This window comes from Fringilla coelebs, assembly GCF_963513975.1.
Source record: "Fringilla coelebs genome assembly, chromosome: 9".
NCBI classification, from domain to species: domain Eukaryota; kingdom Metazoa; phylum Chordata; class Aves; order Passeriformes; family Fringillidae; genus Fringilla; species Fringilla coelebs.
Window position 1 is genome coordinate 23,620,849 of NC_140067.1, and position 23,677 is coordinate 23,644,525.

Here is a 23,677-nt window from a genome sequence, read left to right on the forward strand (position 1 = left end):
ATGTGGAGGTGGTTAATTTTGTTAGCTATAAATGTCTGTATTGCTGGGTTTGAAGTCAATGAAGCTAATATGGGACTTCATGGCTGTATAAATAACCTGTGTTCAGGAGCAGTTGGTACATTATTGCCAGTTTCTAAGCTTCACCAGGAGCTCTGTGGCTTTCTTCAGTGCTTTAATACACGATGCTGATAATGAAATTATGGTTCCCACTAACATAAATAGAAGCAGACGTTATCAGGCACGTTTTCCTTTCCCAGTGATAGCTTATGGCTTTGCCTTCCTGTCCTAGAAAAGGATCTGTCAGAGCAGACAGCCTGACAGGCTGCTTGGAGGGAAATTTAGAAAGGCAGGTACCATCAGAGCAGTCTGTTTTGACAACCAGAGACTTGAGTTTGTCAATCACTTATGAGCAGCAGGAACCTTCATCGACATAAGTAGGAAGTAACTTGTATGGTTTCTGGTGTTTTGTTGTTCGTTTTTGTGAGGTTTTTTTTTGTCAGCTTGTACACAAACTAGCTTAATTTAAAGTGAAATATTTTAGAAATGTCTGATGGGATTGTTGTGTACTGATAATTTAAAAAACTAATGTTCCAGTGAATAGATGAGCATATGAATCTGGGAATTGCAGACATTAATATCACAGAGTTTAATTTAGGGGCATCTTGGGGCGTGTATTATATAAAAGTGCTCATGCTAAAGCAGATAAAGAGAAATGAGCAGGAATGCTTTTGGAAACTTCTGACGTATTGCCAATGATTCACCAGCAATCTGGGTGGAGCCATTATCAATCTTGTTGAATTAAGCATCACAAAAGTTGAGATTCAGTGAGTGTAAATTAAAATAATGCTTTAATTGCTTTGTATGGTGTTCAGAAGTCTTGGGTGACACTGATGCTGGCTACCTTTCATAATGATGGCAAAAACTGACATCCCATTTAATTAGGGTCTCTGTCTCTTAACTAACCAGTGCTGTAAAAGGTTCTTTCATGATACTTAGGAAATAGACCTTTCCCAGTCTGTAATATGTAGTGATACAAAGAATAATTACCTTTTTTTTTTAAACCGCACCAAGAATTACAGTTTACATGCTGGATACCTGGGGGAAAAATGTTTCAGCCATTTGAAAGAACTTGTGGAGTCATAGCTTTCCAATGGTATGATATGTAAAGCTGAATTAGAAGGAAAGAACTCATCTGCATGTAGGTTCCCAAACTTCCCAAGAATCTCAGCACAGTGATGCAGAAGCCACTATAAGGTATCTTTTAAGCAGGTGACCTTTTTAAAACTTTTTTTTTTTTTTGCAAAGCCTACTCATTGTTTAAAATTCCTCTCCCACCATGGATTCATTGAGTCATTTTGCAGATGAAAGTCTGTGTGGTTTTGTGGTGGTTTTCCCCACACCCAGTAAATCAGGTAGTTGTTTGCTGGAACATCTCAAGTAACACTGGCTGGTGGGCCAGAAAAACAAATCTGACATGGCAGATAAAACATAGGGGAATTAGTAGCTTGAAGTTAATGTCTTGGATTGTACTAGATAAAAAGTGGGAAACCATTATCATACAGGTATAAAGATATAATATGCTGCTATTGTGAAAGATTATTATATAAACACACTGCACTGACTGAAATTTCAGTGTGACCTTCAAGATTCCATATTGGCTCTGTTACAGTAGTGAGGCCTAGGGACTCTGCTCGCTGAGAAAGAAAGCCACAAGTGTTTATTTACGTTATATTACTTTCCTTTCTGAGCACAGGTTCCACAGTGTGCCCACAATTAGGTGCAGTTCCCATCACTGAGTCAGACCACTTGTTTTGCTGAAGAAGTGCATCTCTTGATAATTACTTTTTGCATCAGTGTCATTTTCTTCATTACCACTTAAGTTAAAATTGAAATGGTATTAGATTTCCAAGGGCTAACTGATTTCCTAATGAGGTTTCTTATTTGTGGAAGTGGGTTAATGGGCAAGAAGGTGCAAAAGTCCTGATGGCTTATTATTAATAGATTTTTCTGATATAAAAATAATTTCTGGTTAGCGTGCTTGAGGAAACAGCTTTACTGTTACTGTATGATAGCATCATATTGGGTCTGATCAGCTGGAGAAGAAAGAGATTTTAGTGATAGAAATAGCAAGAATTCTAAATAATATGCTGTAAATGTGTGTTGTCAGAGGCAGTACCGGTTGTGCACTGCTCTGTGTTAGAGAGTGTAGAGGGGTGTTTCATGCAGGTATGATGGGTGTCCTGGCCTCACTGTGAGATTACTTTCTAGTGGGGTGAGAAGTGAGGCCACTGCAGGGGGTCTAAAGGAAACTTCCAGTGGGGAGAGATGACTTCTCATATGCATCAGGGCATATATGCATATTCAAAAGGCCCTGGACATCCTATGCAGACTTTTACATGAAAACTTCTGCCTGCCCCACATGCTAGGTTAGATTTTCTTCCCCCAGGAAAAAAAAAGATATTTCAGGAATCCTAAAAATCACATGGAGAATAAGATCTCCCTTTATCACTTGATTGTACAAAGTAGGTAGAGGCCTCTCTAAGCTACAATGTAAGCTACCTTGTTAGAATGAAGGCATTTTTAGGAATGTGGACAAAAATCTTCATATGAGAGAGAGATGTGAGGAGGAAAGGGGAGACAAAGGAAGAGGATTGTTTTGACACACAAAAGGATTCTTTTTTTCTTATTCTGCTACTTCAGAAACGGAAGATACGCAGTTAGACTGAAATATAGTGGAAGTGTTGCTGGAGGAACAGATCTTTCACTTGCTTCACATAGATTGTGACAGAGTTGCCTTGTAATTTGATACAAAGAACACAGAAGAGAGTGTTTGTGTCAGGGAACACTGTGGTGAGTCTGGAATTCAATATTACAGAAGCTGGAGGATTTATTGACAGTTGTGCCTTCCAGCCATGGTCACTAAAACCACCATAAGGACATGTTGTTCTTGCCTCTGGCTGAATAGACCCCTCTCACTACAGATTGCTTGCAAAACCACTTTTTGAAGTATTAATTTTCAATTACTGATTTTCTGGTGTTTGTGATGTGCATGTTATATTGATCTGAGACAGGACTGCTTCAGGTATAAGACAACTGAAGAAACAAAGTGTTTGGTGTAGCTGAAATGTGCTAGGCTGGGAAAATGAGATCTTGCAGGTGGTTCCTTATTTCTTTGTTTTTTGTTTTAACATGAAAAGTCTGGTTGGTCTCATCTCTCTACTATTCCAGTTTATAGGTACTCTTTCAAAACAGGCTGTTAATCTTAAATAAAAATCTGGACATTCCAAATGTAATTATTTTTCAGGATGCTTCCGTGTTCATTAGATTCTGTCAGGATAAGCTTTTAAAATTGAGGTATGGTTGCTTTTAAACCTGTTGTTGTTAACAAAATGCTGGTTGATCAGCTGATGGAGCAGGAATGTTTCTAGCTTGGATCTAAAGGTCTTCCCAGCACTTTCTTCTGAACTCATTTTGAGCAATTACTTTAGTTCAGATAGTGAGTAATTTAGAAAGGTTTTCAACTACAACTTTTAACTTTATTGCTGTTTACAAAGGCGTCATCTACTGTGGCAGGAATCTCACCTCTTTGCTGTGCATTGGAGGTTTTCAGAGACTTGCAACTAAATATTTTTGATAAATTGTGTCAGCCAGTGTTGGTCCCCATCTCCAAATTAGGTGCTCCCTTTAGGGCAAAAGGTGTAAGGTTCAGAGAAGGTGTTACAAAGGGAATGAATTGAAATTTATGCCACAGAGGATGGTCTTAATTACCTGCTTGTTCATAAACCAGGTTCTGTAGAACACTCCCAGTGTTCGGTAGCATTTAACTTTCTCTGTGCTTTGTTTTTAGAGTAAACGTTACTCATAATGACTTGGCACTCTTCACTTTCTGTAGCAATTGTGTTTGAATTAGTAACTTCTCCATGTCTTACTACAGTCACTGGGTAATATAAATGCCCTTGGAAAGTGACTGAAATAAAACTCTTAAGGTTGACTTACTTTTCCTGTAAGTCACATTCTTTCGGCTTGTTCTCTTTCCACCTCTATTCCTTTTGTTACCGATTTAGAATAGAAGTCCTTGAGGTGCTATTTGATGTTAGAACTGTACCAACAAATGGAACTGTTAGGACTTCATTATCCAGCCACTCACTGTACTGCAAGATAAAGCGTTTTGTCCTGTGGTTTTGGGTTTTTTTTTTTTTCCAGTTCTGTGCTAAGATGCAAGAACTGAAGGAGAGACCTTGAAATTAATGGCCTTGAAATGAAACCAAATTGTAAAGTAAATTGAAGAAAGTGAGTTTGATTAGCTTATGTAGCTTTCCTGAACTGTGGCATGTTGCATAAACATTATTTGATGACCATTAATGATTCTGGCAGTTATGCAGGCCTAATGATAATATAATTTCACTTTTCTGGATATAAGCTGCTCTCTGGGAGGCTTAGTAGAAAAAGTTCCTCTGCCTTTATGAGTGAACATTATGCTAATGAAATCTTGAAAAATCTGCTTATGAGTCCAGTGAAGCAGTCATCTGTGTTTGTGATGTGTCACAATTTAAAATTCCTATTTCATTGTACAAAAATCAAGCTTGGGTTTTGTGCCACAGATTGAGGTAGTTTGAGGAGATAGGAAATAGCAACATGCTGTCCTGCTTTACAATCTATGTATGGAAGGAAGAGCAGGAGTTGTGAAGCAGATCTCAGCCTCAACCCTCTACAGAAAAATCTTCACAGCTATGTATGATGTGCACATGTATTTCTTGAGCTCTGCTAGAGCAATTGTTTGTTTACCATAGTGTCTGAGGGGCTTCATACCTAATCACCAGTCCCCTAATGTAAACAGAACTAATTAATCACAGTGGAAAGATCTTGATAAATAGCTGTTTATCATCATACAGAAATTGTCACTAGTACCTGCATTGTTGTTAATTATTGTATGGGTAGACAAAATCCAGAAAGTTTTGGAAGCTGGAAAATGGCATGCTCTTATTTAGCAGCTCTGAAGGACAGTAATTCTTGGTCTTGCTTGCTTTGAGGGGATGTGGATTTTGGATCAAAAATAGATGAAAGCAGGGAAAAGTCTCATAAATTAATAAAGCAATTGCAAAGGAAATACCACTCTCTGATGTACCTTTCCAGACTTGAAATAACTTTTCTCTAAGGAGTCTTTATCTCTTTGCTTGCTAAAATGCTCTGCTTTCTTTGTAGGATTTTTTTTTACCCTGGATGTCTGGTTATCTTTACCTCTCCTCTTCTCTTTAATGATCTTTCCTTCTCTTTTATTCTATTTTTCCTCTATTTTTTTTTTCATTTAACTTTGTTCTGCTCTGAGCCACTCATCAATTTAGCCAGCTAATGCAGGTAACAGAGATGGCTTATTGCCTCTTAGTTTCATTTCTTTATAGTTCAGAGTTGCAAGATAGGTGGTTTGGATAATGGAGCAACCTGTGGTACTCTTTGTTCTTAGAATTTACTGAGGACTGTTGAAACCTCACTGCTTCCTCTGGACCTGATGAGACGTTAAGGAATATTGTGACCACCTTGTTGTTGTAAATTTGAAAGGAGACATTGGAGAAAGATAAAAATAAGTTAGGCTAAACTGGCCTGATGAGGTGGACTGGGTTAGTTAAACCAAAGGCACTCAGGTTGTCCTTCCTGTTTTATGAGTCATTCTGCCATTTAATTGTGTCAGAAGGCCTCCTGTAGAATTAATTAAAAAGGAGGCCTTATTATTGCTGCAAAAACTTATAGTCAATTTGAATATTAGTTTTCCTTGTTTAAACCAGGCCTAATGGATAGAAGATTGACACTGTAACTTCTTTGTTAGTGAATCATAACAGTGGAAATAAAATGTTATTCATGGCAGTGAGAATTGCTTAAACTTTGGTTGTTTATAGTAGACCAGACTATTTAAAATGTAACTGTGTGTTGCCAGCTGTTGTCAGATTCTACTACAGAGATGTGATCCATCAGGATTAGGATTGTCTTCTGGATTTGCTAACCTATGTGTGGATTGTTAGTTTCCTGTACCTGTGTGCTGTATTAAATCATGCTAGCTGAGTAGACCTCTTTCATGCTACCTTTTAATGCTGCTTATCCACTGTTTTGTAGTTTTTACAAAACCATTTCTTGGTTTGAAGACATCTCGCATTGATTTTATCTGGTTTTGTCTCCTGAACATTTTATTCCATTTTAAGGATGTATTTGTGTTAAGAATCTTCAGGGACATGAATAATTTCAGTGCACAGAAAAGATGCTCAAAGTACAGGTGGCTGTGTTTGGAAACCCTCTATACCATCCCATATCTTTTTTTAGAAGCAGTTCCCTGTTGATAACAGTATGAGAATGGAGGTATGTGGAATAACTCGTGCCAAAATGCATTGGGAAACTGAGCTTTTTGGGTTTTCCTTCAGTGATGCTGCATTTTACTGGTGACCTGCGTGTAGGCATAAAAGTTCTGTTGGAGTGCAAGATACTTTTAATTTTCATTAAAATAATTCAGTGAAAGGTTGTGCACAAAGCTCTCAAACACCTTAAATGGGAAGCAAAAAGGCACAACCCAGTTGGCTGCAAATCAAAATAAATTGCTTTAGTTATACTTGTACTAAATTTACCCCTTTTCTCTAATTATTACTAGACTTAAGACTTCTCTTTGAGAAGTGTGATTTTTGCAGAATATATTCTTAGTGGGGGGGAACTTGGCAAAATTTTCATCTGTCCTTAATGCATGATGTTCTTTCTCATTTCTGTAGCATTTACAGAAAGGAAAAAATAAAAATAGGACTAATAAGGTGGTATCAACACTGGCAAGTAGCTTTCAGGCTTTTTTTTTTTTTTAGCATTCATTCCTATACCAGGAGTATTGGAAATTCATCAGTTAAGGCAGAATGACCTAAGTCTCAACGTCTGCACTGCAGTTCGTAGAAATGCATTATTTCCTGCCTGATTTTCTGTAAATCTGAGGATTTACATGATTTCAGCAGAGATCTGTAGTAAGCTTTTCTGGTCACTCCTTTCTCAGTGGAACTTTTCTGTCAAATGCTTCTAACAAAATAGCACTCAGGGGCGGGGTGGGGATGTCTGTGGGTGTGTTTCTGAGGAGAATTCTATGCTCACAGCAGTTTTTATGTGAGTTTTTAGATTCACTAGACTGCTTGAGAAACAGAACTTGTGCTTTGTCAAATTGAAGCTTGGCCATGATGTGGGTGATTTCAGGACATACCAGGAGGAAAGGCTTCCACAGAAATCTTTGGTATTGGCGTTTGAGGATGTGATGATGTGGCTGTCGCATTAGGCACTACGGGAGAGGAAAGGGGTGTGGAGTCAGGATTACTCACCAGGTATTAAAACAGTCACAGGTATATTTTAACTAAAATCTCAATTGGAAAAAAAAAACCCAACCTTCTACAGTGTCTTCCAGTGAGTAATACGGGTATTCATTCACCTGATAAATAAAAATGTGGCTTGTCCTTCCCCAGGAGAGGACAAAAGGGGGAAAAAGCCCTTCCTTATTTACCAGTTTATATGACAGTAATTGGGAGCCTTTAGGACAGGGAAGTGAGTGACAGCAATCCTTTCCTTCAAGTACATCTGATAATTCATTAATGTAATTTCAGAAACTTGGTGTAGCATTTGAGAAGTGGGAATAGTCAGTGATGTTGATGTGACAAGCTGATATGTGAGTTGTCATTACAGAACAAAAATGGACAGTAAGCCTATGGAAATCCAGTGACTCGAGTATGCTAATAAATACATTTAAATACTTTGGTCTTGTAAGGTTTTGCATGCTGAATAATTCACAGTGCAGTTATGAGGGATACACTAGTGCTATTACAGATGCCTCTGGCTTACCCATTTTTAGAATTTTCTTTTTTGAATTGTTTGTCATTAGGTTTTAGCGTACTGACATCACTTTTATTCCAAAAACAGCAAGTGTCCGAATACAGGAATATGTGTAAAGAAACTGCATGGGTGGTAAGAGTTTCAATGCCTAGTTTTCCTTTCCTATACCTTACCATATATTTGGATATCTGCTGTTAACCCAGGCTTACACAACACAAGCCAGAGGAAATTTAAATTATCAAATCATGCAAATATTGGTTGTACGTGGCTGGCTTGTCATTTGTCATGGTTTGGACTGCAGCAACAGTGGTGCAATGGGCAGCTGAGTTCTATTTTGAAAACTCTTAAAAACAGGAAATTTGAAACATGGGAGGATCTTTCTGAGTAGTTCATGTGTGCCATAACTGTAAAACATCGATCAGGTGTACTCTGTACTCTCAAGGTGCTGGACAAGGTAGCACTGCAGTCAGAGTGTGTAAATGCTCAGTCACTTGTAGTCTCATGGCAGTCTGGGAAAATGCCTATTGAAATCTCATGGTGAGCTGTCACTACTTCAGGGAGATTGTTAATGGAAGTTAAATCACCCAGATGAAGTAGAGAGATGCTTGATTTTGTAGCTACTGTTATTTTCTTTCTGAGCATATTTCAGTCTTAAGATACTGGATTAGATAAGCCTTATCTAGTCCAGTATCTTAGTTTTCCGTGAGTGAAGTCCAAATCTCTGTGACTAAAGTTCATTAGTGCAAGTTTACCCTTTGCTTTTAAAAAGTTAAGCTGGTTCAGCCTGCTGTGGAGATCTGTGTAATTTTTAGTAACACAACTCTGGCAGTAGTTTGTGAGATAGTTTTTGAAATTGTATCACATGTATTTTTTATTTTACATCCTTCTGGTTGCTGATACTGCAATAATATAGTTGTAATATGTTTTTAGAGATGAATAAATCTTTGAAGACTGGGAATGAGAAAAATTCTTTGTGGACTGCTCCATTTAGAATAAGTCTCATGCAAAGTAAGCAGTAAGTAAGAGGACTTTACTTTAGAGGACAGCATTTCCTGTTTGGAGGAGTACTGTTTTTACAAGTTATAAGCAGCAAAATTCATCAAGTTGGCACTGGATTTTTAGTAGATTATTCCCAGGATTATTGCATTTTGCCTTCTTGATTGAATAATTTTCAAGTTAGGTAACTTTAAACTTCTATAACTAGGGTTATAATTCAAAACCTCTTAATGAGAGGATGTAGGATATTATTTTTCCCAGTTGAATTCAGGCTCCTGCAAAAAGTAAATAAACCTCTTATCCATTACTGATGGGAAGATCATTGAGATGTTGAGCATTGGGTTTTTTTCTCTTACACATGACTATCTTACGTTGTTTGCTCTATTAAAAAATGTAAGGCAACAGCTTTCATTTTTGTGGTTAAGCCTGAAATGTTTGTTACTGTTTTAAGAGTAGTATTTAATGGAAACCCTGAGAATTGAGCCTTTTGTTACCACTCACTAGAATGGTGGGTAGTTTTGTCATGGGTTTGACACTGGCTAGAAGCCAGGTACCCACCAAAAAAAAACCACCCAAAAAAACTATTAACTTTTTCTCCTCTCTGTAGTTGAGCAGAAGAGGGGGAAAGAACAACTAAAAGGCTCATGGGGTGAGATAAGGATTAGGAGAAAACACTCTAAGGGCAAAACAGGCTCAAAAATTAAAAGGTATAAAGAAAAATTTATTAACAGAATTAAAAGAGGATAATGAGAAGTAAAATAAACCTTTAAAACACCTTCACGCCCGCAGCTCTTCTTTTCCCATCATTGACAGTACAAGGAGACAAAACATGGAGTTTATAGTCAGTTTGTCAGTTCTAAAAATCTTTTCTTTAGTTTGTTTAGGGGAAGGAGCCTCTTCTGTTATGCTGGGGGGTCCTTCCCATGGGAGACAGTTCTCTGTGAACTTTTCAAACGTGGTTCTGATTTTCAGGAGCAGCAGTCCTGCCCAATGTGCTGCAATGTGAGTCCCTCCCATGGGCAAAGCAGTCTTCCCACAACTGTTTTTCATGGGCCGTTCAGTTTGGGGCATGTCGTTTTTAAGAATGAGCTGTTCTAGTATAAAAGCAAGGCTCCTCTTCCTTTGTCTCTGGAAGCAAGGGTTCTCTCTGTCTCTGTTCAAGTTTCTCACTAGATGACACCTTTTCAGCATCCACACGCTCTGGTGTGAGCGCCTTTTTTTTCCATGGACTGTGGGTGAATTCTGCATGTTCCCCATGAACTTCATGAATTACAGGGCAACTGTTGTGTTATAGTCCTCACCATGGCTTGCAGAAGCATCTCAGCTCCCATGCCTGGAGCACCTCCACTGACATTAGTATTGCCATGTTGTTCTCCTCACATGTCTTCACCTTCTCCTTTTTCTGACTCGGAAGAGAGTTGGTGTCCGTAGGTTCCTTTGTTATCAAGTTCTATCAACCGTAAAGTTTTTATAGCGTTCCGCAGCGCTCAAAGTTTGGTTCTGTCCAGGGAGCGCATCGGGAATTGCTCGCCATGCCTCTCACTGCTGGTCATGTGGTCCCTGCCAGCGCTGTGCGAGCACCGGCCACTGGCTCCACTCAGCGCCTCTCCTCATGCAGGGCGCCAAAAAAGAAAAGCTGCTGCTGCTTTTGCCCTTCTGCTCGCAGCATGGCTGGCTAAAAGCAGCTAAGCAAGTAAAGTTCATTGTGAGCCATGCCGAAATGGCAGTGGTTGTGTGGCTCCGCACCGATTTTGACCATGTGGTCCTGGCTGTGTGGCTGCTCCCACCGCTGGCCCCGGCCACGTGGATTCGGCTGCGTGGCTGCTTCTGGTGCCAGGATGGTCCCCCCAGCAACGTGGCCCTGATGGCCACGCTGGGAATGGGGCCCAGTGGCCCTTCTCACTACCCCTTGGAGGGCCAGAAGAGGAATTGAGTTCCCTTTTTTCTTTTTAACTATGTCGTCACAGAGGCGTTGCTAGCTTCCCTCATTGGGCCAGCCAATATGTCCATCGTCGGAGCCTTTAGGGATTGCCTCTGCTGGACATAGTAGAAATTTCGAGGAGCTTCTATTTCAGAAGCAACCTCTGTGGCTTCCTCCACCCCCACTAAAAGTCAGATAGTGTTAAACTAACACAACTTTTAATGATGTTGTCAAGCTGTAAAGAAAATATTCTATTTTTATCGATCTAGAAGGTAAGACTGACACAAAAGCTGCAAAATATTTAAGGATGGGATTTTTTTCATGTAATTGAAGGTTGCCTGAAAAGTCTAATTCAAAAGGAGTACCTTGCCCTAGGCTATTTTTGGCCTCTGGAACTGCTTTTTTTAGCAGTGCTACAAATTGAATCACCGGCTGCCAGTATCATTTAAAGCAAGTGAGGCTCAATTACATTCTGAGTCAGACGTACCTGAATTAACCTGCTTTTCAGCAACAGTTGTGTGACCTCTCCTGCTGCTACTTAAAGACTTTAAGCTCTGTGTGAATGGTAATTTAACACTGCCTAAAAGTCTTGAGCAGGCTTGTCAGTGCTGAATACTCTTTGGATTTTTACATCAAATCTGTTAGAGATGTGGAGAAATCTTGTATAGTGTGTTGACTAGCTAATTTTGTATTCATGCAATTGTTAACAAGAGAGCTGAAATTCTCCAGGCTCAGTGCCATTTTTGCCGCAGCTGCCTCTTGACCTTGGATGACTCCAGAGCTGTAGTGTAGATTAGATTGTGTTATTAAAACACAATTGCAGTCTCTGTCATGAAAACAGGTAGAATAAGATAACGAACATAAGTTTCACAGATGAGTAATATTCCTGCTATTTTTGCAAGTGAAGCTATTACAGGACTCAACAAAGAAGTATGTCTGGTTTTGTTTGGGCCCTGTAAGCTATTTTTGTATCAACTATTGTAGCATTCACAATTGCTTCCTATTTGCAGCTAGGTTCTAGGGGCAGTAAGGTGATGTGAATTATGGACTGCTAGAGCATTCTCTGGACAGTAGTTCACTAGGTGCTGTAACTGCAATGAGCTGAAAGGATGTATTTGTGTAATTTGCACCATTAAGCATTGCTTAAATCTAGCACTGTTTTTGAAATTAGGTAATTTTGGATTTAATGTAAAGTAACAATTCCACCAATTGCTCATATTCCTTATTCCATTTCACCTACTCTCATCATTCCAACCTATTAGTGTAGTCATCCTTATTGTTAGGACTGCTGAATAACATTTAGGTAGCTAGTTAAAATTTAGGCAATACTTTCAAGATGGCTTCCATTAATGAAGAAATACATAAAAAGTCTGTGTTGCCCTGGTTGTGCCCAAGTAAGCTGCTTATGAGACTACACCTAAGAACTTGACAAGTCTACTCATGCTAAAAGTGTCTGTCTTGAAGCTCCTTCTTCTGTGCTTCCCACATTTTTTCCCTTGTTTCCAGGACTTCTTAACCATTTAACAGATCTGGAACATCTTTTGGAACCTTTTAGAAAAAAATGTGAGAAGGAAGAAAATTTGATTTGGGTAGGCTTAGGTCCTTAGCAGATGAAGCATGGGCATGGAGAGTACTTTCTGTGAAGTAACTTAAGTCCTGCTCTAAGCCCATGTCTGAAAATGCTCTGGGAATGCTAAATAGGTAAAGTTTCAGTATCTGTCTTCCTTGGTTGTAGAATGCAAATATGAGTCTGGATGTTTGGACCCTCACAAGGCTAAGGTGATTAGCTTTCTCAAAGAGATTCTGTTGCTGCTGTGCTATTTCTCATTTGAAGTATCATGCTTGTAGGTAGTGGCTGTGATTTGCTCTTTGTTTACAGCTTGGGTATTTTCAGAGAATCAGAGTTGATCAGGTTGGAAGGGATCACAGTGGGTCATTGGGTTCCACCTCTCTGCTCAAGCAGGGTCAATCCCAGAGCACGTGCCACAGGATTGTGTCCCAACAGGTCTGGAATACCTCCAAGTGAGAGACTCCACAGCCTCTCAGGTCTCTGTTCCAGTGCTTGGTCACTGCACAGGAAAGAAGTTCTTGGTCATGTTCAGGTGGAACTTCTCGGGCATCCATTTGTGCCCATGGTCTCTCATCCCACTGCTGGGCCCCAGGGAGCAGAGCCTGGTCCTTGCTCTGAGCCCTCCCTGCAGACAGGGACACAGGGGAATGAGGGCCCCTCTCAGCTGGGTCTGCTCTTGAGGCTGAACAGCCACAGGTCCCTCGAGAGAGCTGCTCCACGCCCTTCCTCATCTCCTCAGCCTCCACTGAACCTGCTCCAGGAGCTCCAGGTCTCTCCTGTCCTGAGGAGCCCAGACCTGGACACAGCAGGGGTAGGATCAGCCCTGGGAGAGCTGGCAATGCTCTTCCTATTGCATCCCAGAATGCCATTGGCCTTCTTGGCCACAAAGGCACTTGTTCAATTAATGTTTGACAATTCTCTTAGCAGCTAGACTTGACTGATCTGGGAGAGAAATGAGGGAAACCTAGATTAGCAACTCCTCAGGTTGCCTGCCTCAAGTTTTTGGTAAAACTGCTGTGTTGTGGTGGGCACAAAAGCATTTTGCCGTGCACATTGTTTGTAAATGGGCATTTTTTCTCTGAAGCTGATGGTGCCATGCAGTTTCATCATAATGCAGAAATGATATCACATGCTTGACTGAACAAGTGCATGAAGTAAAGTATCTAAATTATTGAAGCTGATATAGTTCAATAATTCTGTATCAACATCTTTGAGAGAACAGTGTAATAGATAGAAATACAGTAAGGCTCAGAGGGTGAAAAAATATTCTTTGTCACTGTGAACTCCCACTATGATAAAGTATATGTGCCACAAAAACAAGGTGCTCCATTGTCTTTTGAAATAACATCACAGTAGTCTAGAGGTGGCTTTGTATGTAACACAGAAAAAAATAGCCCTTCTTGTGATGGTGATGTTTAAAATGAACTCGTACAGTAAACATGCAAGTAAGCAACTACATTGGTAGTTTTGTTAAAAAATTCATTAGTTTTCATTGCTCTTGACTTTCTGCTTTTATTAAAAAATTTTTTGATGTTGAAATGCAGTCTTCCAAAATAAATTGCTTTGAAGGCAAATAGAATAACTGAAGCTTTATTGGAGAGTAGTTATGTAAACAGCAGTTATTATATGTTATTAACATGAAGTTATTTGACATCTATTTTTAAAATAAGGGTGACATCTACTAAGTTACAAGAAAAGCCACCTCCCAGTCAGAGAAATGAGAAGCAAGAAGGAAACACAATAAAGAAATCCTGCGATTTAAGTTTTCAGGTGGACACTGAGAATGTTTTCTTCTGTGGAGTTCTACCTGGAGTTCTTCATAAAATGGGATTTTACATTTCCATTTTACACTTTCAATAACAATGCAATAGAAGCATTTTATTGCCTGTGCTAGGCAGTAGCATTTCTATTCACTTAACACTGCTCTTACAGTATATTTCAGCATTTCCTTACTATTGCACCTGGAATTTTTGTCATATAAGGTTTGTTTTTTTTAAGTCTGTCAGTGAGTTTGAAAACAAATAAATAGGAGAATGACAAGTGTAATGCCAACACTTGGACATAAGGGGAAGGAGGTGGGGAGGAAGTTCAGACTATTGCTTGATTCTTTTCTTGTAAGTTTATCAAATAAAATTTTTCAGTAATATTTTCACATTTCACTAAAAAAAAGTAAAATTTCTGGATTATTTTTTCCTTTTGGAAACAGTATTCTTACGTAAGTTTGCTGGGGAGCTGGGGGTGGGGGATAATTATTAAAGGTTGTATTATAGGTTAGAGGGCTTTTTGAACAGTTCTTGACCAGTATCTCCAGCCAGACTATAAGTCTGCCCTTCTGTCTCATTGTTTGACATTGCAGTTGTGATGTTATTGTAGCTGTAGTGTCAATGACATCAAAGCAGAACTAGAGCTGCTGAATTAAGTAGAGAGAAAAGCTGTTTCTAAGCAAGTGGCAAGCAGTATTTTATACCTTTTTGTTAGATTGGGTTTTTTTTGTATTTTATACCTTTTTGTTAGATTGGGTTTTTTTTATGCTTTCTTTCTTTCTCATTGAGTTGTGCTGGGCCTTCTCAATGATTCATGACTAAGGAAGGATAAAGGCATTGTAGTGACACCGAGATTTCCCCCCTCTTTTCCTCAACTTTTCATTTTCATCTGCCAGATGCTTGTAGTAGTAGTAGATGTCAGATAACTGTAGATCATTCCTGCAGGGAAAAGAACAATACTGGTCTTGGTGATCCAGAACACTACTCACTGCAATTGCTTTCTTCTCCTCAAGTCTACTACTTGGGGTTATTTTAGACAAGCTGTTTGTGTGGCTGATTTGTTGCCTCGTTTTATTTAAAATGAGGTATTGGTTGTGTAATTGCTGTCCACCCACATTTCTGCCTACCTGTGTTTATTAATAAAGATCTATGTTTAAAACTTCAGCTTGGACAACTATGCAACCAGTCCAGCTGGAATATCTTAGGAAGGAATGGGAAAGAAAGAGTAGTGGCTTCTCTAGCTGACACTGAGAGGTAATATCTCTCTGTACCCTTGAATCTGAAGACTTCTACAAACTTGTCCTCTTTATCTTTGTCATAGCTTTTTTCAAATATGTGTCTTCTCTGGGAAAAGCAAATTATTAGCTTGCCTTCTTGGCAGGAGGGTTGAGAGCTCTTGAGGATTTGACCCATTAAGCCCAAGTCCCTGGCTTGAAAACTACTGTGAATTTTTGAAGTGCCTTCTGCCCTTCTTCTATTAATGTGTTTGGTTTTTCCTTGATTTTTTGAATATTGGTTTAATCACTGTGTACCTGTTAAAGTTTTCATTGACAAATGCAAGAACTCCTAATTTGAAGTGAAAGGAACATGTAGAGCTGTTGTCTGCTATTAATTCCCTAGACTTTATCGTCTGTTGGTAGAAAAAATTTTCTAGGTGGTAGATCATAAAACCATTTTGCTATTTAGATACTTGTCATTTCCTCTTTTAAATAAGTTGTAAGGGATGTAAAATATCAACCAGAAATTATGAAGCTGGTTCTGTATAACTTCCCTGAAAATTTATTATTTTATTCACATGCAGGTTTTATATTTTGGAGGGCATGAGCAAGAGCACTTAAATTTTGTCTACATGTTGTCTTTTAATGTTCGTGACCCTAATGGTGGTTGGGTGAGAATAGGGGTAAAGAAAAGGATATATGAGGTTTCATTCCATGTTTTTCCTGTTAAACACCGTATAAATAACTTCATTTGACAGTTTTTTTCTGTAGGAAGACATGAGGTCTTGCCTCACAGGATGTTGGGAAGCTTAAATCATTGTAAGTTGCTATCAGAGCTTCTGTTGGGGAGGTATTTCGGTAGAGTTGTGATGTTGATGTTTTGGTTTTCTTGTTTTCCTTGTGTTATTACTAAGCAGGAAGCTGCAAATAAGGAATAACATCTTGTCCTTAACTGGCCCCATTTTCCTAGGGTACTTCACTGACTCTACCCAGTAAGAGATTTTTGCCTGAAATGACATAAATTTCCCCTTTTGTTTTCACAGTCAAAAATTACTGAGGAGAAGAGAAAGTAGATCTTGAATCTGATTTAACTGAGCTTCGGTTACTTTGGGACATAGTTTTGACGATGTTCATGATTTTATCTCTGCTTCTTTTTTTAAGAGGTTAATTACCCAGCTACTAAAGCCAGCCAAGGCTTTGAAGGAAGGGCCGGAATATGCATTACGTACAGACTTGCAGGTTGTGGGTTGGGTGGGGATTTCTTAGCTGGGCTCCGTGCTGTGGGCAGTGTTCAGCGGTGCGGGTGTGTGCTGGCAGCACGCATGCGTGGAGCAGGAATGAGGAAGCCGGGCCCTTGCTGCCAGAGGAGTTTACTGGGGAGCTCGAGAGAGCGAACAGGAAGGGGAAAAAACCCCTGAATCTGTCGCATATACTCTGCTGGCCTTATGGTATGTGTTGTTCATGGAGCTTCCCAGGCAGAGGTAAGAAGCTTTTTTTCTTTTACCTTCTCTTCTCTGGTCAGGACTTTCCCTCTCTCTTTAAAATTTTTCAGAGGTTTTTCTGTGGAACTGGATATGGAAAACATAACTAATGTAATTTACCCCTTTCTGCGAACCTTGAAATTGGCAGTACAGGGTGCTTGTAAAAAAATACACATTACTTTTAGCTGGTCAGGGCTTCCCACGAGTTGTCAGGTTAGTTTTTCCCTAAAATGATATTCAGGACTTTTTAAAGTATTTCCTCAGGGAAAAGAAGAAAGCTACTTAAGTGCCCTCAGAAATATTGTTTGTTACAATGAGCACACTGGAGTAGAAAACAAAAAGGTTCTGTGAAACACGGCAAAAATTTGTCTGCTTGGCATTACACAGGAATGGAGGAGGTTCAGCTGCTGCCTAGAATTGTACTATGGGTATCTGGTTATCCTTATGAGTTAGGAATTGCTTTACTGTGGTCTGTTAATTTAATTTAGGTTGTTGATTTATTTTTAATTTCGAAGTGTCAGAGGTTTTGAAGTAGTTAATGTACCACAGGACCGGTCTCACAGAAGAGAGAAGTGGTTACTTTTTCTCAGAAAAGTGTAAGTTATTATCAAGGAGTAAGTGTCTTTAAAAGAATTAATGAAATGGTGTTTTCTTTATTAGAATGAATAGTGATTACTCAAGAGTTGTATCTGCATGAGCAGTTCAGTTGGCAAGCCTGAGTTTGTTTTGGCTCTGAGGAGCTGCTGTAGTGTTAAGCTTAGCACGAAATAGGCTTTACTTGTGTTCACTGGTAACTGCAACAGGAAGCTCGGCTTGGTTTAGCCAGGAGTAATACTCAGCAAAAAGGAAACAGCTTCAGCTAAACTGATTTTTGGTTAAGGTGATCATGCTGTTTAGGTAATGAAATGCTGTGGGAATACATAAAACTCAGGAGGGCGTAATGCTCTTAAGAGCTCTATCTACAGAATTGGCAGGAGCTGAGCCAAGGGTGCCCCTTAGGTATGCTGAGTCATCTGCTTAAACTGTGACATGACTTAGTGTGGACTGCTGCTGGGCGAGAGCGGTGCCAGCTCGGCAGTGATGAAACAGCATGTGATGTGTCCGTGCAAGAGCATGCTGTGTCCAAATAACATGTTTGTGAGAGAATTTGGGGTGTGCTTGGAGACTGCACTGAAGGGCTCCCTCAGAGTGCACTTAATTCAAACTGAAAGCAGAGGAGTTTTCCTGTGTGTCATTGTGTGAGGAACTTGATGCCAGTGCATGTTGGTACAGACTGTTCTGCGTTTTACAAGCGTCTTTTTGTCAAGACTTAAATTTGCAGAGGACACGTGGAAGACTCCGGTTGCCACAGACATAACAGAGCTTGGACATGAGGCTACTCTGCATTGTCCAGCAGAGTAAGGATTGAGTGGTTGTTCCAGTGGTTTATGGAATAATCATGTCTTTCTCTAAAGCACTGGCAGGGTCCCAGAGGAGACAGGTCACCGATCTGATTACAGCATGACATTTCCAGTCTGGGTTGAAGGATGGAATTTCAAGGATTTTTGGGGGGTTGGGAGGCCCAGAAGAGAAGAGACATTTTTCCAGGTGGTTTTAGATGTGGGTAAAACAGCTTATGCAGGGGTAAACAGGAGGATGAGACTTGCATACAGGTACTTTATATTTTCAAACTCAGAAATAACAAAGTCAGTCTGTCTCTGGTTTCAGTGTATGATTCAAACTCTGCCTTGGAGCATCTTCATTCTTAATTGCACCTTTTTGTCTTCCAATTTATGGAAGACAAAAAGGTGTAACTTTTTAGTTTTAGTTTTAACTTTTTAGTTTTTTGCTTTCTTGGGTTTTTACATATCTGTTTTCTTTAATCATGCACCAAGAAGTGTGTATGGATATACATTTTACAGTGTTAGAAGCTATTGAGTGTGAAATACTTAGTGAATTGAGTGTGGGTTAAAAATGTAATATTATAGAGAGGTGGGCTATTTTAATAGTTATGTCATTTGTAATTTTTTGCATTCTTTATGATTTGCTTGCCTCTGTTATAATGCTGAAGAGAAACATTTTTTAAAAAAAGCTTTGTACTGTAAAAGTGAATATACCTTTCCTGCTGTACATATTCAAAGTATTCTCTTACTGTAGTGGTGATGGTTCCAATAGCAGACGGTGGTAGTGAAACTGTCTTATTTCCACTGTTTTATTGCCATTTGTAATGTCTCCTGTTCAAAATAGCTCTTTGAAGCTAGAGACTGGTTTTTTCCAGTTATTTCCAAGGTCACAGTGAGTCACAAACCTTGATACAAGGCCCAGGTATCTTCAGCAGCTTCACGTCTCTACATCTGTGAGCTTGGTGCCTGGAAGAGATTTACATTGTATCTCAGTGCTTGGCTCTGCTCCCTTGTGTGAAGGTTGATCTGGGGGGAAACAGGACCATATATGTGGAAAGCTGTGGCACCAGCAGTACTTGGTTTGGTGCATGTGGCTGGTGAATCCTCAGTCCCTGGGATGCCATTCCTGTCTTGTGTGGGATGAGGAATTTCCACAGGTTTGTGCTGATCTGCTGTGGAGATTCTTCAGAAGCACAAGGCTCATTGTTCCAACAGCTGTTCTTGTCTGTGGGGAAATGATTGGCTGCATCACACCAGTTAGCTATCGGTTGCAGCAGCTAGGCTGTGCTGAAATGGATGACTTGCTGAGGTTTCTCACAGCTGTATATTATATTGTCAGAGGCCTTCTTTTGGCATTTAGGTCCCAGGACACAGGCTCAGACACTGTAGAGTCTCTGAGAGCTGTGCTTAAGTATAAGCTTTGCTTCCCTTGTTCCCCAGCCTTTGGAGACCTGTCTTGGCAGAGGATCATGGATGCCACTAATTAGTTCCTTCATCTCCAGACTCCCCAAACTTCTCTTTCAACTGTTGAATTTGTAAATAAATATGACCTATTTTATTATGCCAGAGGTACAGGTAGCAACAACATGGCTCTGTTTACTGGGGTTTTTTAATTAGTTAACTAACATTAAAGTTGCATTCAACTCCTTTGTTCCAGTTCACAGCTTGGTATAGTGGCATCCCCATGTTCACATCTGCTTTCTAGACTTGATGGTACAGCTTCATGTTAGCTTCTGTTTTTAAGTCTCCTCAGTTAGTAGAAAACTTCTTTTCCTGAATGTTTGGCTAATGATTTAAGTAGACTGCTCAGTTTGTTTCTGAATTGCAGAGAAGTTTAGGAAATTGTTGCTAGATATTCTAATAGCAGTGTGGTCAAAAGGAAGAACTTTGCTCTTAAATTTTGATCCCCAAAGGATATTTCATAGCACAGCCATACATACAGTAGATTTACCAAGCTGTGTACTGCTTTTTGCAGAAGGATTTCTGTGGAATTGCTGGATAATTTCTGTTGCAGATTTGGTTTACAAAGGATAGTTCTAGCTTGAATGCTTGTTACCAAAGTTTGCTGAGTATATAAAAGGGCAGGTAGCCAGGGAAGGCTTGGAAATAAATTTGCTGAATGGTTTAGTGTAGTAACCTAAAAGTATAGAAGATTTCATTTGGGTTGTGATGATACATGAGTAATGAGAATGATTTGAGCCTATGCTGACAAGATGGAAGAAAATGGCTGATTTGCCATTAAAGAGGCATTTTGGAAGGGGGAACCCTGAACAACCTTGGCATCTTGTTGTGCAATGATGGTGGCCGGGTTAACCACATATGGTGCCACCTCTTCCTTGTGCTGCCCTGCCTGGGTAATACTGATTTTTTTATTGATTACCTGTTGGCTGGGAACCAGAGGCTGTGTGGCATTGTATATTGTCTTTTGAAGAGAGAAATAGTTATTTTTCCCCTGCCTGGGTAATACTGATTTTTTTATTGATTACCTGTTGGCTGGGAACCAGAGGCTGTGTGGCATTGTATATTGTCTTTTGAAGAGAGAAATAGTTATTTTTCCCCTAGAATCATAAAGCATCCTGAGTTGGAAGTGACTCGGAGGCGTCATCATAGTACAACTCCTTTTCCTTAGCTTTAGAGCTAAGGTTAGGTGTTTGATGAAACTCAGCTAAAAGCTTAACTCGTAACACTTCAGTGTTTACCTTGGCCAAGTCATGTGAACAACATCGCACTAAATTCTGAAAAAAAGAAGCCTTTTTTTTCCAGAAAAAAAAAAAGTGGGAGAGGCTTTTCAGAGTCTTTATTTTAGCATTAGAAATTTTTTTCCATTTTAAAATGTCTTGACTCTGAATTGCACTGGTCCTGATATAAAGTTTCTCTCTTTGCGTTTAGAGTTTAGATTTTAATTGTAAACATTTTTTTAAGCTGAAGATTTGATACAAAGTTGCTGTTTTGCTTATGGAAGAACTTCCTGTCAGAACAGACGCTTTGCAAGTAAATGTGCAGTCCTTGGTTTGAAACTGAAGCCAGTGGTGTGTGGAAAAGAGAAACTAGTATATATGGGTGGTTGGGGTGGCGTTTTTGTTGTCATTTTACTCCTTGATTTAGAAAAAATGTTTAAAAATTGAATATTCCACTGGTGAAAGTAAGCCAGACATCTGAAATTATATAATTACCAATTTTCTTTTTGATAATGATTTTTTCATATCATGTGGTCCATCTATTCTTATACATTTCTCCTCATATGAGTTCTGCTTTTTTCCTGTCCCAAAGCACTATCTTATCTTCCATTCCCTTATAATGAGTAGCATTTGATCTTCTTAGTATTTTGATTAGAAAGTGCCAATAAGTAATAAAGAACTCCCAGCTTTTCTTCTATTGTAGCTTCTGTGTGGTTTCTCAACTGAGTAAAAGTGTTGCTTTCTCTATCAGTATAATCTCTAGGCAGGCAGTGAATGATATAAACTGGGGTTTCAAAAGGAACAGTTAAGGAACAATTGTCATTCATCCAGTCATAATTGACCACTAAAAGTGTCCTCCGGTTTTTGAAGGATGGAGGTGCTTGGATGGCAGACAGAGGGCAAGTTAACAGTGCTGAATTCCAGCAAGAGTGCATACAGATTCCCAGGGTAACTGAGATGTGTCTGGATGGGTCCATGTGCTACCACAGAGCTCGGTACATATGATGTTGTGTGAAGGTGCTGGAGTAGCAGCAGACAGCATCACTGAGTGACGCGTGAGAGCTGCATTGCACAGGGTCTGACTGACCCTGAGCCATTCATCCTATCTCCCTCTAGGCTTGGGCAGCTCACACCTTTCTGGAGTCATTGAGTGCCAATCCAGAGCCCGCTGGACTCAGAAGAAAGGTTGCTTGTGATAGAGGCTTTGAATGAAGCCTTGTCTAAGCAAATTACTTAAATATTTAATTATTTTGTACGGTTGATATTGTACAAAAGTGGATTAGTGGAATTGTCTTTTTTATTCACATTTTGTTGATGTCAATTTGCTCATTTATAGAGAACCAGAGACTAGCTGGAATTAAAGCAAGTTGTGACTCAGTCCTGTATTTAATTCAGCTACACCTCGAGGAGTGGTACTAGCACAGAGGAGCTCACCGCCTGTTCTAGTACAGAATGCTAACTTTGTTTTTCTGTTTTCTTCTAGGTTATGTTTCACACTATGTGCAGACTGTCTGTACTTACAGAAGATATTTAAAACCAAACAGACTTTTTTGCAAAATTTTGATTCCAGTGGAATCTGTGCTTTAGATTTTTGTCTTGTCAATTAACTCCTGAAGCAATGCCTGTACAAGCTCCACAATGGACGGATTTTCTCTCCTGCCCGATTTGCACACAGACTTTCGACGAAACCATCCGGAAGCCCATCAGCTTGGGCTGTGGCCACACTGTCTGCAAGATGTGCCTCAACAAGCTCCACCGTAAGGCATGTCCCTTTGACCAGACCACTATCAACACAGACATTGAACTCCTTCCTGTGAACTCAGCTTTGCTGCAACTTGTGGGTGCTCAGGTATCCCTGATTTTTTTTTTTTTAATCTGTTTCAGTATTTTCCTTCTTTTGGGAGGACAAGTCAGGAATAATAAAGAATATGATATTGTCTTAATTATGTGAAGAAAAGGCATCTACCTTTTTGTAGATTTCTACAAGAAGTAGTAAAGGTGCCTGAATCAATAGTTTAAATCTTTATTTTTCTGGTGACCATGACTTTTGTTATATCTAATTCCGTGGGCTGTCACCAGAAGAGGTTTGTTGTGTTTCCTTTTATCTTCCTCAACTCTTACCTAGCCATGCTCTGAGCTTATTTTGTGGGAAGACATTTTTCTGTGGTAGGTTATGTGCTTTACTGTATTCACCTTGTGAAACCTGTGTTTGGTTGTTCCAAAAGCAGGAGGGGCGTGTAAAGGATGTGAAACAGATCTCTCTGGTAGTAGCCTTTATACAGCCTTATGTGAAACTATGCAATGGGAATACGACTTCCTGAGATGACATGTTCCTCTAAATCCATATTGGTGAGGGAGGGAAGCCTGCTTGAGGCTCCCTTTTTTTCTGGAATAAACTGGTGAGGTCAGTTGAAGTGGTGATATGATGGGGATGAGTGGCACTGGGACTTCCAACAGCCCCAAGAAAGGGCAGGGATGTGTGGAAAGCAGGACCACCCTGTTCAGTTGCAGCACAGACTTAAGCTGGCAAAAGCTTCTGGATGTTAGGTCATGGGTAGCTCCCTGTGACCCACACCTTCCAAGGCTTGTGGACAGGATTGTGGTCTTAGGAGAGGAGGGATAATCCTGTTTAACTTATGAGTGAAGAATGAAAACGCCGCTGGGATGCAGTTACCATAAAGGGGTTATTGCTTTATTTTGTACTGCTCCAGTGTCTGGGATAAGTGACAAAAATGCAGCAGAAACATCAATGAGATCTGTAGTTTCAGGAAAAGGAAAGAATTGTAGAAGAGCTGTAAAAAGTGTGGAGGAAAGAGAGGTGCTCTTATGCTGC

General features: G+C 39.7%; 1 protein-coding gene across 7 annotated transcripts in view; it reads left to right on the forward strand.

Annotated features, from left to right (window-relative positions):
• Positions 1-23,677, forward strand: part of RC3H1 (ring finger and CCCH-type domains 1) — a 63,034-nt gene that overhangs the window by 1,371 nt on the left and 37,986 nt on the right. For 6 of the 7 annotated variants that reach the window (XM_084211327.1, XM_084211329.1, XM_084211333.1 and 3 more), the window contains exon 2: positions 22,328-22,693. In XM_084211327.1, the coding sequence (XP_084067453.1) occupies positions 22,463-22,693 (231 nt within the window). In that variant the 5' untranslated portion in view covers positions 22,328-22,462. Of the gene's footprint in view, positions 1-16,676; positions 16,785-22,327; positions 22,694-23,677 lie in introns of those variants that run through there. The other variant, XM_084211328.1, reaches the window with a different exon arrangement.